This window comes from Mesocricetus auratus, unplaced genomic scaffold, assembly GCF_017639785.1.
Source record: "Mesocricetus auratus isolate SY011 unplaced genomic scaffold, BCM_Maur_2.0 Super-Scaffold_100004, whole genome shotgun sequence".
Classification (NCBI taxonomy): Eukaryota; Metazoa; Chordata; class Mammalia; order Rodentia; family Cricetidae; genus Mesocricetus; species Mesocricetus auratus.
Genome location: NW_024429189.1, coordinates 83,877,157 through 83,895,146, shown reverse-complemented (window position 1 = coordinate 83,895,146; position 17,990 = coordinate 83,877,157). Strand labels below are relative to the sequence as shown.

General features: G+C 40.1%; 1 protein-coding gene across 1 annotated transcript in view; it reads right to left on the bottom strand.

The window, feature by feature from the left end:
* The window catches only part of Fam98b (family with sequence similarity 98 member B), a 28,805-nt gene extending 12,304 nt beyond the window's left edge, over nt 1-16,501 (bottom strand). Inside the window, exons 1-6 of the mRNA XM_040746020.1 lie at nt 16,352-16,501; nt 9,082-9,227; nt 7,730-7,864; nt 6,760-6,938; nt 3,389-3,469; nt 2,447-2,563 (exon numbers count right to left, since the gene is read on the bottom strand). Coding sequence (XP_040601954.1) covers nt 2,447-2,563; nt 3,389-3,469; nt 6,760-6,938; nt 7,730-7,864; nt 9,082-9,227; nt 16,352-16,422 — 729 coding nt within the window. The 5' untranslated portion in view covers nt 16,423-16,501. The remainder of the gene's footprint in view (nt 1-2,446; nt 2,564-3,388; nt 3,470-6,759; nt 6,939-7,729; nt 7,865-9,081; nt 9,228-16,351) is intronic.
* Between the last annotated feature and the right edge of the window lie 1,489 nt (nt 16,502-17,990).

Sequence of the window (17,990 nt, the reverse complement as noted above, 5' to 3'; positions counted from 1 at the left end):
GCAAGCCTCTGTCTGTAATAACCTAAAATGTAAATGGCCTCAATTCACCACTATAAAGATATAGACTAATAGACTGGATTAAAAAACAAGAACCAACCATATACTGTCTCCAACTAACACTTAGCTAGCGAAGATATGAAAAATGAAAAACAAATTACCAAGCAAATGGAAACTGTAAACAAGCAGGCATAGTTATCCCTACACCAGATAAAGTAAACTTCAAACCTGTAGTAATACTTTCTTGTCAGGACCACCAGTACACAAATAATGACACCGAGACTTATTATTAATTATGAAAGCCTGTACTTAGCTTAGGCTTTTTTCCAACTAGCTCTTATAACTTTAATTAACCTGTCTCCACATTCTGCCATGTGTCTCAGTTACCTGTGCTTTGTACTGAATGTCTCACTGCTATCCCCACCTCTCTTCTTCCCAGAGTCCTCCCTCTCTCCAGAAGTCCTGCCTATTCTCTCCTGCCATTACTATTGGTAATTTAGCTCTTTATTAAACCAATCAAAAGTGCCTTAGGCAGAGATACATCTTTACAGTGTAAACAAATATTCCACAACACAAACTAAGACTAATTAGAAGACATAAAAAGGGACATTACATAGAGACAATTTATCAAGAAGATACAATAATTATAAACATTTTGCACTGAATATATTGGAGACCCTAATTTCATACACTAAAAGGCATAAAAGGCCACATAAGTCTTGACACAATAATGGGGGTTGTGGCTTCAATACTCCCCTCTCATATTTAGATAAATCTTCTAAACTGAAAGCAAGAAAAGAAACTGAGATCTAAAATTCACTATGGATCAACTAGACTATATATATAACAGATATATGCAGAATATTCCACCTAACAGACAAGAAACACAGATTTTTTTAGCAACAGATAGAACATTTTCCAAAAATCAAACCTATAATAGGACCCAAATTTAAGTCTCAAAAAATACAAAAGAGAGAGAGAGAGAGAGAGAGAGAGAGAGAGAGAGAGAGAGAGAGAGAGAGAGAGAGAGAATCCCTTATGTCCTATTAGAACACAATGAAATAAAATTAAAGATTTGGAGACTAAACAATACATGTTTGAATTAGCAGTGCATCATCTAAGAAATACAAGAAAATGTAAAATTCCTAGTGATAAGTGACAATGAGAAGACAACTTCTCCGAACCTCTGGGGTTCTAAAAAGATAGTCTTCTCACGGATGTCAAATCAGCAACCTACTGGTGCATCTCAAGGGTCCTGAAAAGCAACCAGCAGCCAATCCCAAGCCCCGCAGAAGGCAAAATTAATGAAATAGAAAACATGGAACGAGAAAACTGTGTTACAAAGGGCCAACTTCATGACAGCTGCACTTTAAACAAATCACTAATTCATTTATAAGCCCAAACCTCGAGACCAGGATTAGACCATTCATGAGGGCGGATGACCTATCTTCCAGTAGACTCCTCTGACCACTACCATGGTGGGGACCAAGCTTCTAGAATATGTATCACAGTGGTATGTGACACCAAGTGTTATCACACAGGAAGAACTGCTCAATTGCTCCAAACAATAACAACAATCAGAACTCCACTTGTGGTCAAAGTTGAATAACAGGCACCAGAAGGGTATGGACTAAAAGCTGCTAGACACACAATGGCAATCAATGACTGTCGTGTATTGGCCATCACAGAGCCCAAGATAGCAGTCCTTGACAGAGGGAAGGTCCTATGATTGTCCCTATTTACTGTTTGGAAGGTTTTTACACTATGATGAGGGAGGAGCAGAGAGAAGCCCAGACTGACACTAGAAAAGGTTAAAGGCACTAAGCTACCTGGAAAGCTATTTGGGAATGGCTTCATCCCACAACTCTCTTCAATGAGCAGACATGCCTAAGAAACAAGAAACCTATTCCAGCATCAGTACTACCTAAACCTGTTTCCACACTGTTTTCTTCATTAGTTACTATCGCCACCTTAGTGCGCTCACAGAAATACCTGTTTTACAATAACATAAATCAAACTGTGGGCTGCAAAGATGGCTCAGAGGTTAAGAGCACTGGCTGCTCTTCCAGAGGTCCTGAGTTCAATTCCCAGAATACACATGGTGGCTCACAATCATCTATAACATCAGATGCCATCTCTGGCATGCAGGCATACATGCTGGCAGAACACTGTGTACATAATAAACAAATCTTTTTTAAAAATTAAAACCTTTAAATAAATAAAACCGTGCAAATTAAAACCAAAGGAGGAAGCCAGGGAAGAACTCAGCAGCAAACATGAATCTATAGGAGACAATAATCATTGTATGTAAGGGCAGTGGTAAACTGAACATGTGGTTCAGAATAGAATTAAAGTGTGAAAGTCGCCTAGGTACTAACAACAAGAGAGAGCATGACAGAAGCTGCCCCATACTACCACCTACAGGACACCAACGGGAAAGCAGTCTCACCTTCGCTCTATCAGACCACCCAAACGACTGCACAGTCACATCCAGCCGTTTCATTAACATCCGCCGGCGGCATTCATATTCACAGGAAAGAGCATCATTGATTCTTTCCAGTTTTTCCTAGAGAATTTGGGAATGAAACCACAAGATTAGGCTCTTTGAGTGAAATTTGAATATTACCATCTTTTAAATAATGCTATACTTAATGATTACTTTATGTTCCTATGGGACTATGGAAAAATATTTAACTAACATTTAATGATAAAACATTTATAGTGGTCAGAAACTATTAAAGAAGCTTATCTTTCATTAGATATATTTATTTAAGTAAAACATCAATTTGCTAAGCAGTGCGCACTATGGAAATAATATGCCAACAACTGTCCATCTTGCTGGTCTCACAAACTACCTTTTCAAATCACAGCTCTGCTAATATATTGGTCACTATAAATATTCTTGGCTAGGTAGACATTTTAAATTAATAACTTGATTAAAGTATTATGATAAAGTACTCTAGAATATCTGTTCTAGTTCTCCAAAATACTAAGGAAACCAGTGCAATGGACTGGATGCTGCTTGTCCCCTCAAAAGTACCTGTGTTGAGGTCTGGTCTGCAAGGTGGCAGGGGTTGAGAAGGAATAGGAAAGGGGGCAGAGAGTCTTCAGGGAAAAGTTTTAGGTTCCCTGTAGGAATGACCCTGAAGAGAACTGTGGGATACCAGCCTCATGACTTTTCATCTGGTATGTGCTTCACAAGCACACACACCAGTCTTCCTAGCCATCAGCAAGTGACAGAGGTGGCGCTGCCAGAGCTGGCACTTTGCCAATGTACACCTTGAGTCTAAAGCTGTGAGCTAGGTCTCTTCACGATGGTAACAAACGGTAAAAATGAACCAGTATAGGGATGCCTTAATTTAGTTATAGAATTAGTAAGAGGAACACTTACTGCCTGTTCTGAACTTAAATCAACCTTTAGCAGTGGTTTTCCCACATGGTTTTTCTGGACTTTAGAGAGAATATCCTTCACCTAAAAGTAAATATGAAAGATTACAAAAAATACACATATATAATTTAAAACCATCTTATTCTTATTTGATGTGTTGTTTTGAACACCAAATAATAATCATGTCAAAATAAAACAACTAAAACAAATCTTCAGCCAGCAGGAAAGAGGGTCATAGCAGCGCCAAATTGCCAGTGCATAAGAACCAGAGCATTCTTGCCAGAGTAAGAGAGTATACAAGTGAAGTTAAAATGGTGTGTGTATAATCAAGTTGGAATTTCTTTTCAAGATAGAACTCTTTATTTTCTGGTAAACTCTCAAGAGAGAAACCATGACATTTAATAAGTACATCAATTTTTCTCAAATAAATACTGCAATTTGTACTTCTTATTTTAGTGCTCTACAAGACAACATGGGATAAACTCGCTTATTGCAGTCCTGACACAAACATTTTAATCACTTTTACAAGGCCACTGATTTAAGGAATCATTTTTATTCTCAAAACAAGATATTAGACAATTATGTTTTAGTATCATCGCAGGTTCCAATAACAGTAATTAAGCCTGAAGAAACTGACTGCAGAGTAACATTCTAAGTTGGGCTCGTCCTCCTAACTAAAGAGTGGTTTGGTGTCTTATACAACAGCCACAGCAAATAATCAGAAGCAGTAATGTTGCTTTAAGAATTCAAACTGAGGCTGAAGAGATGGCTCAACGATTAAGAGCACTCGTTGCTCTTTGAGAGGATCTAGGCTCCATTACCAGAAAGCATATGGTGGCTCAGAACCATCTGTAACCCAATCCCACAGGGCCCAACAGCATGCATGTGGCACGCATCCATGCATGCAGGGAAAATAAAGTGAATGACTACAAAACAAACTCAAAGAAAAATTCAAAACACCTTAAAAACTGGGATGATAATAAGAAAAACTGTAAACAGGAGCAAGGGTTTTGGTGTTAAGAATGTTCTAAAGTTAGTCAATAATTATAATAAATTCATTACTTTGTACATTTCATATTGGTAGATTTTGACATGCAGATTGGATCTTGAGAGTTATACGTAAACATTATCATAGAATGAGCCTTGCAGCATTGCCCCAAATTCCATCTATCTCTACACTGACCATATAGTTACTGTATGAGATGTGGTATCACTTCTAAATTCATTTTCTTTTTTTGTTTTTTGGGTTTGAGTTTTTTTTTTTTTTTGGTTTATGGGTTTTTTTGTTGTTGTTGTTGTTTTTGTTTTTTGTTTTTGTGTTTTTCCGAGTCAGGGTTTCTCTGTGTAGCTTTGGAGCATATCCTGGCACTCACTCTATAGGCCAGGCTGGTCTCAAACTCACTGAGCTTCACCTGCCTCTGCCTCCCAAGTGCTGGGATTAAAGGCGTGCACCACCAATGCCTGGCTTAAATTCACTAATTTTCTTAAAACATGCTGTTTCTGTAGTAATATATTACTTATGATTTATTAAAACTTGCCTGAGGATTCAGAAAGCAAAGTCAGTCACAAGCCATAGAAGTCAGGCACACACCTTTAATCCCACCAGCCAGAAGCTAGGAGGTGGTGGTACACACCTTTAATCCTAGTACTTAGGATTAAGAGATAGACTGGTCTCTGAGAGTCCAGGGTCACCCAGACCTACACAAGTGCATCAGTCTAAAGGAGAATTATAGCTCACACCTTTAATCCCAGGACTCATGAAAAGTACATAAGTCAGTATCAGGATTCAGTATGAGGCATTCATTCTCCAGTCATGCTGAGGAGAGATTACAATTTGAGACTTGGTGAGAGCTCATGGAGACAGAATCAGCCCATTCAGGCTGAACTAGAGGTGACAGCTAGTGGCTGGTTGCTTTGCTTTTCTGATCTTCAACTTGAAGTTTGAACCCCAGTATCAGTCTCTGGGTCTTTTACTTACTCATGTTACATGTTTCTGTAAGCTTCCCATCACCTTAACTATCTGTAGGGTTATATATATCTTAACAACTATGAGTCAGCTGTCACCTCTCACTCAAGATGACATTAAATGTATATACATTTGTAATTTCTTAGATTTCTAAAATGCAATGAGACTTAAAAAAACTTGCTATAGACTGAGCCAAGAGGAGCAGTTCTGGGAACTGACTGCCTACACTCAAGTGTGGGCTATTTGTACACTGTGTGAAGATATACTGCTTGTGATGGGTTTAACAAAGAGCTGAACAGTCCATAGCTAGGCAGGAAGTAGGAGATGCCTGGGCAGTACGTGACAGAATATAGATTAATAGAAATGGGTTAATTTAAGTTACAAGAGGTAGTTAAAAATAAGTCTAAGCTATGGCCAAGCTTTCATAGTTAACAAGAAGTCTCTGTGTTATTATTTGGGAGCTGGCTGGCAGGACAGAGAAAGATTTACTCTCAAACACCAGGTCTACCACACTGGGAAACAGTACCTCAGTTTCCTCCCATGGAGATTGCAAGCAATAAAAACACCTATTATCACAACATGTAAATATGCTTAACAGTAAATGACATGGATTTGCTGTCACATTACTGAACAGCTTAAGTTAGAAGGCAAAAAATGTCTTTCTCAATCATAACAGAGTATCTTGTAGGAATATCATTTGCAGAAAAAATAAAATACAGAAGTTTTTACTTCTGATAGGAACTGAATGGCTCAGGAAGCTATTTTTAGGTAAACAGTCCAGCTGGTATGATAAGGTAAAACGCAGGAGGTACAAGATTATAGTTCTTTTAACTACCCTATCGGTGTACTTCTTTATTCATTCGCTACACAATACACACTTCTTAAATAATCAAGAAAGTATGCTTGTTCACTGCCAAAGAAATTAGAGTGCAAATATCCCATGGGGTGTGGGGAAGCGAGTGTCTTTCACCTTGCAAAATAACCACTTCTTTCAGTGTATTGCATTACAACTCTAGCTAAGAAAGTAATCGTTGAATTTGAAAAGTGACTTTTATCAGGGGAACATGTGGCAAAGCCTTAAGACTCATTCATCAAGATATAATTCTTGAATATTAATTACAAATTAAATTATATGTATATTAAACATAAATCAAAAATTTATCTTACATATAAAAATTTGGGGATAATATTTTGTTTTGGTGCTGTGGAGGGCACCCAGGACCTTCCAAATGGTAGGCCAGGGCTTTACCACCAATATAAACCTCTAGTAAGACAAGTTTCTGTTGAAATTGATACTCCATATCACAATTAGAATACAGCGTTGACATGTTAGCATTTAGTTGAATTTTTGATAAAATATGTATGTATATGTATATATAGTACATATATATGTAAATAAAAATAATACCTTTGATTCCACTTGGCTCAGTAGGAGTGGAATGTCAGAAGTGTTTGACTTGGGGACCCCAAGGGCATCACACACAGCTTGAACTTCCTGGCAAATTTCGCTGTTTTTATCTAACTGAGAATTTTTATGTTTCTTCTTCTGCAATATCTGTAAAGCTTGAAGTTCTGTACTTAAAAACACTGTAACAAAAAAATCGGAAACATAACATTAATACATGCATGAGAATTTCTTGAAAAACAATTGCTGAACCAAATTACATACACAAGTATTAACAATATCAAAATCAAGACTAAATTACAAAGAACAAATGAGAAGAGCAGCTACAGAACTCCTCAAACTTGAATGACAAATAGCCATTGTTCAATGAATTCTAAAAACAACACAAAGTTCTACATAATACTCTAAGGGCACCCTTAGAGCATCAGTAGGAATACAGATTGATATATGCTCCAAACCCCCCTAATAAAAATAAGGTTCAATCAAGAACCCTGAAGGCACAAACTACATTTTATCTGATTTTCTATGATGTATTCCTTGTGCCTAGGGCAGTTTCTGGTTTAAGAGAAGGTGATCAATAAATGTGTCTCAACAGTCAACCTGTGCCCATCACTGCTGAGAAGACTACAGTAATCAGCACAACAGCCTAATTTTCCCAAGAATTTTAAAAAATTAAGTAAGGCTTCAGAGATGGTGAGGGATGAGCCAGGCAAAGGACAACTTGCTAAAATACAGCAGAAAGCACAAACACGGGGTTTTACTGACTACACTGTGAGTGTTAAATGTATGCGAGTAGAGTGTAAGCTGTTTACGTAAGAATGCCTAAGATGGTGCAATATTTTTAGTCAAACACAAAAGTCTTTTCAGTACGTAAGGTATCTAATGTCTCAATAATCAGAGTATGAATTCTGATCTGAAAATAACAAGAACTTGTTGAACACATGCATTAAATGTTCAAGGAAAGACAACTTACACAGAAGTTTCAAGCAGTCATCCTTCGTCGTGAGGCGGTCTTTAATATCTCCCGATACGAGTACCGAGTACGGACAGGCCATCTCTTTTAAAAATCCACTTATCTCAAGCTGGAAGCTCTCTAGGTCATCTCTCCCTTTAAAAAAGAAGTCATAGGTATTCATTGAGCACTTACCACATAATCCACCACTGTAAAACTCATCAGTTAATTTCCATTTTACATTCAGGTCCAGATTTTCACTTTCACTTTCATCTTTACATAGGTAACTGCAACGCTTGGTTGGAAGCAAGCACATAATTGTCTGCACACAGAAGGTGACATCTAGGTTTAAGAACATGACGGAGCCGGGCGGTGGTGGCGCACGCCTTTAATCCCAGCACTCGGGAGGCAGAGGCAGGCGGATCTCTGTGAGTTCGAGTCCAGGCTGGGCCGACAGCCTCCAAAACAATACAGAGAAACCCTGTCTCATAAAACCAAAAAAAAAAAAAAAAAAAAAAAAAAAAAAAGAACATGATGGACATGATCACAGGACTGAAAATATTTCTACATTTAAGTCTCTCCAAAAGGAGTCTCCATGAAATCAGATAAGCAGGGCATTTTGAGTATTAGCAACCAGAATATTCAAAAGCATTTGTAGGAGCAATAGCTATTAACTGGTTCCAGGGCAATTGTCCAAGTCTACTGCTTCTCTTGTGTTCTCTTGTGTTCAGATAATGAATGCAATCATGGAATTTACCTTCACTGCTATCTTTAATATAATTATGAGGAATCTGCATCATGCTTTAAATGGAGATATTTTATTTCAAATGAGTTCTGCCATGTATGACAAGGAAAGCAATTAGCTTTGGAAAAGAATGCTGTTTTTTTCCTCGGTGAATACCTGATAGTTACTCATTTTTCACTTTATCGGACTATGTGAAATTCTACCAAATGCAGGAAGACTCCAGTTACCAGATGATGATGAAATGAAAGAGCAGCATAAGGTACTAAGAGGTTTATAATCACAATATTGCCATGTGAACCCATGTTCTAAGATAAAGACTAGAATAACATCTAAATTGAAGAGCACATATTTTTAAAACTTAACTCAAAATGAGTCATAGTGAAAAGCTTCAGTTTTTAAAGTAGCCAATTCGTACTACCTTTTCCAGACAGGCAGTAATGGCTTACAGTTTTAGGGCAAATTTAAAAATCAGCTTTGGATTACTACAAAATTTAATTCCGACTTTCTAATGCCCAGTACTGAGGTTCCTCGTACTAGTGGTTTTTCCTTATACAGTGGTCGCACTGTTGACAAAGATACAATTTGCTTTCCTATTAAGTGGACAGGTAGACAGAGCAGGCAGCAATACCGGCAGAAGTGATGCTTTCTTCCAAGTTGCACAAGGACTTTATTTGAGAGCCTAACCAAACGCAGAGCTCCGAAAACTCAGGTGAAGACAGTCCACTCTCTGCTGCCTTGGAGAGCGCCTGCTCCTCTAACAATGGACCCTTATACCTAGAAAGGAAGAAACAACAGTTTAAAAATGAAGAAAGATTGTTTGATAGTAGCCATTCCAATGAGGGTGAGATGAAGTTGTTTTAGTTTGCATTTCCCTGACTGCTAAGGATGATGAACATTTTGGGGGCTGTGTCCTACCATTTTTATTTTTTCTATTGATCTCTGTTCAGATCCATAGCCCCACGGGAGTCCAGATGACTCCCCAAACAATATAGACTGTTGCTATTGTCCTTGGATACCTCTCAGAGGTTGAAAGTAAGCCCCTACTGCTGAAGACATAGAGCTGAATCTAACCCAAAGAAAGCCTCCTTCCTGCAACCTAGCTCCCATGTACCAGAAAGTACTAGACAAGCTGCCAAGGAGGGCAGCATTAATAGTCCTACCCTGCTGCAACACCAGAGAACTACAATAGTGGCCAGCATGGCAAGATATCCAGCCCTGAAACTATATACCAACAAAAATGGACTCAGCAGGATGCATTTATATATTAGTGTGTAAACTGAGAGAGATATATGTAACAATAATAAATAAAAAGAGGCCATCAATTTGAGGTTGTGGGATATGGAAGGAGGAAAGGTAAGAGCAAAAGAACTCTTAATTTTTCTTGTTTACTTCTAAATTCTCTTTTTTTTTAATTTCTTAGCTTCTCTAGGGGGAACCCTCTAGTCCCCTCTGCCAAGTCATGCTGCCTGTTTTTATAATTATTTTCCCAGAATATAGACATTGACTACATTGATTTGTGATCACAGCTACTTTCAGGACAGAGTGAAATAGCTATACAATTTACTGATTATTCTTACACTATGTAACTAGTATTTGGCTTTTCACATTTTTCTAGAAGTTTAAAATATAAATAACACAATACAAGCTAGATGGTGCACACCTTTAGTTCAGCACACGCCCTTAGTCCTAGCACTCGGGAGGCAGAGGCAGGCGGATCTCTGTGAGTTCAAGACCAGCTTGGTTTACAAGAGCTGGTTCCAGGACAGCCTCCAAAGCCACAGAGAAACCCTGACTCGGGGAAAAAAAAAACAGAAAAACAAAAAACAACAAAAGCCACAATACCAAATGCTCTTAATAGCCCCATATTGTGTTGTCCCAAAAGTAAGAAATACAGTGAAAAAAAGCATAAATGCAAATTTCTAGTAAAGCTAAAGAGAATCTTAACCTATATTATTTATTTCATAGTTTATTATTTATGTACTTCCATAAATTGTATTAGCCAATACACTAAATTATCAAGATACCTTATATGTCACCTCAACTGTATTAGATAATAATTTTCTACACTTACTCTTTCTGCAACTAAGGTTTTCTTAGGCATCATATACTCACAGATTTTAGCATATTCAATGTAATAGAAGCTACTCAGCTTTCACTTTGAGATTAAATTGCACTCTCTCTCTGATTAGAAGCTTATTCACATGGACAGTGAGTCTTATGACTTGTCCCCATGATTTGCAAATAGTTCCTTATTTTCCTGACAATCCAGTCAGGATTTCTCTTCCAGAGAGGAAGCTTTAACTCAAAATCCAATATGAATTCATTCCTAGACCATTCACCTAGTCAACAGTTTGATAAACAGTTTTGCTTGCTTTTTAATTTTTAGGAATTGCTTTTTGTTTTCATTTCACTTTTATGATTTTGCTGTATAATTATATAGAATATATAGTTTTAAAGTCTAACTTTCAAAATAAGGTACATCCACACAAATCTAGCCAACCATGTTTTTGTCTGTTTTTAATTTAAGCAGGGCCTCAGTGTACAGGTCAGGCTAGCTCTTCCTACCTCTGCCTCCTCAGTGCTGAACTACAGCTGTGTGTAACCACATTCCCAGTTTGTCATCTGAATCGTGTCTCCTCTACTGGACTTCCACCCCATAGATAACCATATTCATTCATTTGGGGCTGCAATTATTTTTAACCTAAAAATCAACATCCTTTTTTTCTCTTTGAGATAAGAGAGAGCTGCTACACACTGTTTGGCACCTCACTTACACACACAGGGTTACTTCAGACAAACCTGCAGACATATCACTGCAGGGCTCCTTACACTTTTCCTACTTGTCACCCTTTTCTACAGAGAACTTGTTATGTAACCTTGAGTACACAGGTATGTGAAGTAGGTAAATAAATCTAGCATTTACTGATAATAAATCATACATTTTCTCTACTGTAGAAATAATACCCATTCCTCCATAACTCACTAAAGTTACCAAACTTTTGTATTTTTACCTCCTGCTGAGTCAAAAATTAGTTGTCTTTCATGAAGAATATTTTCAAATCTGCATTTTGCGGATAAAGAAATTAAGTCTTAATAAGATTTAAACAGTAAGTCAGGCACAGGGTTAGACATGCATATTTATAAATTATTTAATTATTTAATCTGTGTAGCAATGTTGTGAAGTCCATGTTAGTCTAATTCTGTAATGCCAACAGATAAGTGATGGTTTCAGATTTAAACACTCTGCATAAACTCTTGAACCTCTGTCAACTCCTGTAACTAAATAAAATAAACAATAACTGAGATGATGCAGCCAAAACAAGGCAGAGCTGTGGCTGGGACACTGCACCGGCTAAAGGCTGCCCCTCTACATATTCCTCCTCCCTCTAGGCCTTACAAAGTCTCCTACTGAGACTAAGAGTAAACATTCATTTCCCTACTTGCGTTCATTTCTACAATAAAATGATTATCTAAGTTATACATAGGTCATTTTTCATTGAAATCTCAATTATAAATTTCAATAAAAACTGATCAAATCACCAAAAATACTAACTTTAGGGAAAAGGAAAAACAAAACCATAATCTTCCACATCTTAACTCATTGGGTAAGGGAAAAACAGAGAAAACAGTGCATCTAGCAAACCTGAATGTGGATCAGGAATGCATCCTATCTGTAAACTGCTCAGATTATGCTAGGCCAGTGCCAAATGTGCATATTACCCCACACAGTGAGTAGTACTACTGTTGGGCTCACTTTATAGGTGAGAGAAGTAGAAACTCACTCAGGATGGCCATAATCATGGCAACTGGCTAATCTCTACTGCCTAGGGTTCTCTACTGCCTACAGAACCTTCCAGAAATGTCTCTTTTTTATATACTGCAGCAGTATCTAAAATTATTCTGTGGGATAATAATAAGTTGGATGAGAAACAGTGTATCTGTCCAGATGCAGTCTAAGTCAGCAGTGCTGGGTACAGTCTAGAAACTGCTTTCCTAGTCTTTGGGCAGCATCCACCAGCAGCCGGTCTGCAGGAGCAGAGCCCCGGGTGCTTTTTCTTACTGTCGCCACAACTTTCTCTATGAAAACACACAGCAAGCATGTAAGAGGTGTAGTCTGCCACTTTGATTTCAATGAAATTCTGTTGCTGACTGAGGCTAGCATTCTCACATTCTTATTTAATTGGGGAATTGTTACTGTTACTCCAGAAACCTAGAGGACCCACTGCCTCTCACAGGAACTGCAGTTCCTAGTTTGACATTGCCTCAAGATTGATAAAAGAACCATGGCTTTAGTCCATTAAAGTGTTGTGAACCTTCTTCAAACAGACATCAGCCAGGCCTATTTTTTTCCTTCTTTCTAATTTATTATTTTATGAATATGGGTGTTTTGCTTGCATGATTGTGTACTAGGGAAATGCCTGGTACCTGTGGCCAGAAGATGACACCAGATCTCCTGGAACTATAGTTACAAATAGTTTGTGAGCCCCCATGTGGGTGCTGGGAATTGAACGTGGGTTTTCTGGAAGAACAGCCAGTGCTTTTAAAAACTGAGTCATCTCTCCAGCCCCCTATTAATTTTTTTAATATCAGCCTAAGCAATACGAGCCCTTTTTTTCCTGCCACTAACCCACCCTACTGGTCCTGCTGCCAATTTAGCTTTCCACACCCATGCTGTCCAATGTGTAAAGCGCTCCCCTACCATCTCCACCTCATCTCAGGCTAAGCCTAGCCCTGAAGTGTTTACTACTTTACCATCCAGCAGCTCCTTGGGAGTTTTGTTCTCCTTGCTCTCACACCTACCCACTGCTGTCCACAGTTCTGGCCAGTTTCTCTAGGGTTTCCAGCTGTGAGCCTCTTGTGCAGCTAACACTGTTCTGGTCAATTTTCTTCTCCACCCCTGCTCATTATGCTGTGTCTCTCCAAAGCCCACAAGCAAGACCTATCTAACACCCTGAGCCTTCAACTCCCCAGCCTCCTTTTTACCAACTTTCTCCACTTCATGCCACTCACTCTGTCCCTGGACTTTGCCATCACCAGAACTAATATACTTCCCGAATCATGAACTCAAGCACGCCCCTCCCTGACCATACCTCCTATCTCCCCAGCTTTTGTCATCATTCACCAACAAATGTTCTTTGACCTGGCTGCTACCTCCACGCCAGTTGTTCCTCTGTGTCCTCCTTACTTCCTGGCTCCCTCCTATCTTCACTGTCTTCCCTATCCAATTTTGAATCCTTGAGTACTAAGGATGCATCACTAATGCACTTTCCTCTACACTATGATGCACCCACTACCACTAAGCAGCTTCATGTCTTTCCCAAACCATTACATAAAATTCCCCAATCGATGTTCTAATTGTCTGGGAGGTCCTACCAGTAGATAAAGAAGGAAAGGAACCACATAGCTAGCTGTAAAGGTACTGTACTGCATGCTCTGGTCCCCTTCAAACTCTGCAGTCCTTCACAATGCCTCCCAGCCATATTACCTCCTTTTGTTCTAACACACAGCATGATCCTGCAGGATTCAAGGTCTTCACATCTACTCTAACATTCAGAACACACCAGCTTCCTTCCCCATCTAATCTCGGTTAGTTAATCTCTACTCATCCTTCCCACTTCAGCTGAACTATCATTTCTTCAGGGAACTATCACTAAGCCATAGCCTCTTGTTCTATCACCCTGCTTTCTCCTCTGAAGCACTTAGTACAGTGTAGAAATGGACATTATGTTTTTGCACTTAGCTGTGAGCTCCATAAAGTCAGGCACCAGTCTGTTTTGCTCACCACTGACTCCTGGGAATAGTGTCCAAGACACAGTCATGCTCCATAAATGTCTGAACTAAACAGTGGTTTTCACCCTAGACTGTGAAGTTCTGGAACATCTGCAACATTATAAAATGCCTCTGAAGATGAGGACTCGGGGAGTTGGTAGTGTATGCCAGACCAGAACCTCTTCATCAGCAAGGTTGCAATGTACAGCCTGACCAACTAGCTGAGCTGGACTCTTCATAAAATCACAGACCACTAGAACTAAAGAAGCATGGAATCATCTGTGTGAGGATGCTCACTTCATGGAAGAGGAAACTGGTTCCTAACTGGTTCCCTTTTGTAACCTGCTGCATCTCTGAACTGGTCTTCACAGTTTTCCTATTTGAGTCATTTCATTAATTTCTTACTTTACATGACAACCTAAAGCACTTTCACTGATGGAAATACATTACTCACAATCTTCATGGAGATCTGGAGACAGTGATCAATTTCAACATATATAATCAGTAACTTTTTCCACATTTCATCATCCTAAAGGGAGTTTTCAAACTTCACAATCTTGTCCTTCACCGTTTCAGGAAAACCCAATTCTAAAGTGTGCAAGCTGTTTTACTCTCATATTCAATGTAAACAAATGTTCCTTAGTGTAAATGTTAACAACACTGCAAATTTCACTTTCTTAAACACTAGAGTAAGAACAATAAGCTTAAGAAGGATAAAACCCGACAGGCGTTGGTGGTGCACGCCTTTGATCCCAGCACTCGGGAGGCAGAGGCAGGCGGATCTCTGTCTGTTAGAGGCCAGCCTGGTCTACAGAGTGAGTTCCAGGACAACCTCCAAAACAATACAGAGAAACCCTGTCTCGAAAAACCAAAAAAAAAAAAAAAAAAGGATAAAACCCACTGTCTTCCCACTTCATAAATGACTTACAAGAACCCCAAAATTTCAAAAGTCGGACTTGAGAGCCAAAACACTTCCCACTACTATAACTTAGTATATAATTACATCTCCAGGAGAACTAAGAGAATTTCACAAAAGTACAAATGGCCCTGAAACAATTCCTGGTTCTGTTACTTCATTTAACAAACATTTTATTCAAGATCAAGTGAACGCAAGGTCCTATTATGCTGGGTAACAACAAAGTATGCATTATCAGAGTACAATAAAAGTAACACTTGCTGGTGGAACAAAGAAGTTTAAGGGAACAAAAGTAAGGGGGCGGGGCCTGAAGGTTTCGGGCTTCTTTAAGAACACAGTTACCCCTTGCACGTAAGGGGGCAAACGACTGTGCAGATGGCACCAACTAGAGTTAAGAGATTTGTTTATCAACCCTCAACCGTTTGGACCTTTGCTTATATGTATGCACCCTCCTTTCTACTTCTTCATTCATTTACCCAAGACCCCACTCTAGTATGTCGCCAGGAATCCATCAGTGAAAGAAGCTGACACTGCACCTGTTTTCCGGGAACTGGATGAAGTTCACGAAAAAGGAAGGAGCAGGGTTGTTAAGAAAACCAGGATGGGAGGGAGTAATACGTGTCCAGATCGCATCATCGCCGCCACCCCTGTGGTCCTCCGTCATAGCACCTAACGCCCAGAATTATGAACCGCAACAGACCGTAGATCCTTTACAGCCAATGTCGCTCTGAAAACTGTCATTTCTTCCCTGCCTACCACACAAACGTGCATTAAGGAGCAGAGAAGGTTCAGTATCGGGACTCGCATTCAACTAAGAGAGTCTCCGATCTAAGAAGCTGGAGTGAGCCCTCCTGAGCCCAGGGAAAGCCAAAGACTGAGCGGCGTGCTACGACAACGGTCCAGAGGCGACTGCGGTGCGGTGCGGCGCGCGCGGGCTATACATCCCCCACAGAAGGGCCCCGAAGGCCGGGGAGAGCCGGCTGCGGGGTGAAGGCGACGCGCAGCACAGCGGGACCCTGCCCCGCGCCAGCCTGGCCTGCTCTCGCCACAGCCGCTCCGTGCCCCCGGCTCACCAGATCCCGGGTAGCGGGAGCGCAGAGGCCTGTGCACGGCCCCACACACCGCGGGCCTGGGAAGCGCGCGCGCCCGGCTGTAGCGGCCACGCGCAGGGCCAGGGTACGTCCCCGGGGAAGCGGTCCGCGAGAACACTCACCCCAGGGCCTCCAGGGTGTCCAGTACGTCCCCCTCCATGCTTGTTTGGGGCCCGAGCTCTGGGCCTCTCATGGTCGCTTGGTCCAAAACTGTTCGTCACTCTAAAAATCCCGCCGGAAACCAGCGTCATCACGCCAAGGTTCCGGGGCAGGTAGCCATGGCGACCATGGAAGAGCACGTGGGATCCAGGCCTGGAAACAATCCAAGCTTAGTACAGCCTAAAAACCATGTTTGTAATAATAGACGTTTTTTAAAAACATAATGAAAAATAAGCATGTGTTCGTGATAAAAAGGTGTCTCTTTGTGTTAAGTCTTACCCACGTGTTAAAGTCAATCTTTTTAAGATCATGATTCAACCCTTAGCTGTTGGACACTTCCCCTACCTTAGATTTTTTTTTTTTTTTTGGTGTATATTTTTGCGTGCCACGTATGTGCTGGTGCCCTGGAAGACAGCAGAGGGCAACAGACCAGGTCCTCTGGAAGAGTAGCCTCCAAGAGCCAACTTTCCAGTGACTCCCCCTCCACATACACACACCTCACTTTTTATAACAAAAATTCTCAAAGAAACTATAATTGTCCCTGGGCGTTGGTGGCTCATGCCTTTAATCGGAGCACTTGAGAGTCAGAGGCAGGAGGATCTCTGTGAGTTCAAGGCCTCCCTAGTCTCTAGATCGAGTTCCAGGACAGCCTCCAAAGCCACAGAGAAACCTGTCTTGGAAAAAAAGAAGAAAGAAAGAAAGAAAGAAAGAAAGAAAGAAAGAAAGAAAGAAAGAAAGAAAGAAAGAAAGAAAGAAAGAAGGAAGGAAGGAAGGAAGGAAGGAAGGAAGGAAGGAAGGAAGGAAAGAAACTGTAATTATCCCCAGTAGAAAGTAACAGCATATGTATAAATAAGCCCACTGAGCCAATATCTTCAGCAGTGCTTTGACATTAATAAGGAATCAAGAGTATTATTTCATTACGAATGTAGAACCAAATAGATGATCCCAAATACATACTCAGATTTTATGTTGTATTGCTGATCATTTATGAATGTATGAGTAACAAAATACCAACAGTATCTACAAATTCAGATTCAACAGAAACATCCTTAAGAAATAAAAGCAAAGCCACCATACGCCTTTAATCCCTGTGTCCTAGAGGCTGAGGCAGCTTATCTCTGTGAACTCAAGGTTAGGCTGGGTTATATAGTGAGTGCCAGGACAGCCAGAGCTACAAAGTGGGACACTGTCTCACAAAACAAATGAACAGCCAAGGGATAGGGGGAGAAGAAAAGGAAAGAAAAGCACAAAAAAGCATCTTCTGAGAAACAAAACTTAGCAAGAATTGTTTCCAGCAGACTCATGTCAAAGGAAACCTTGGGGTTCTTTAAGTGAAAAGAAAATGACAGGTGAAAACACACGAGTGTAAAAAGTGATGAAAAGTACCCTTAAGAAGAGAAAAATGGGGTAAGTATTGGCTGTTTAAAACAGCAATGATAATGTCATGTGAAATTTAAAATATAGAGATTGTTGGGGGGCAGAATTAACAAATAGAGTTAAAGAATTAGCCGGGCCATGGTGGCACACGCCTTTAATCCCAGCACTCGGGAGGCAGAGGCAGGCAGATCTCTGTGAGTTCGAGGCCGGGCTGGACCGACAGCC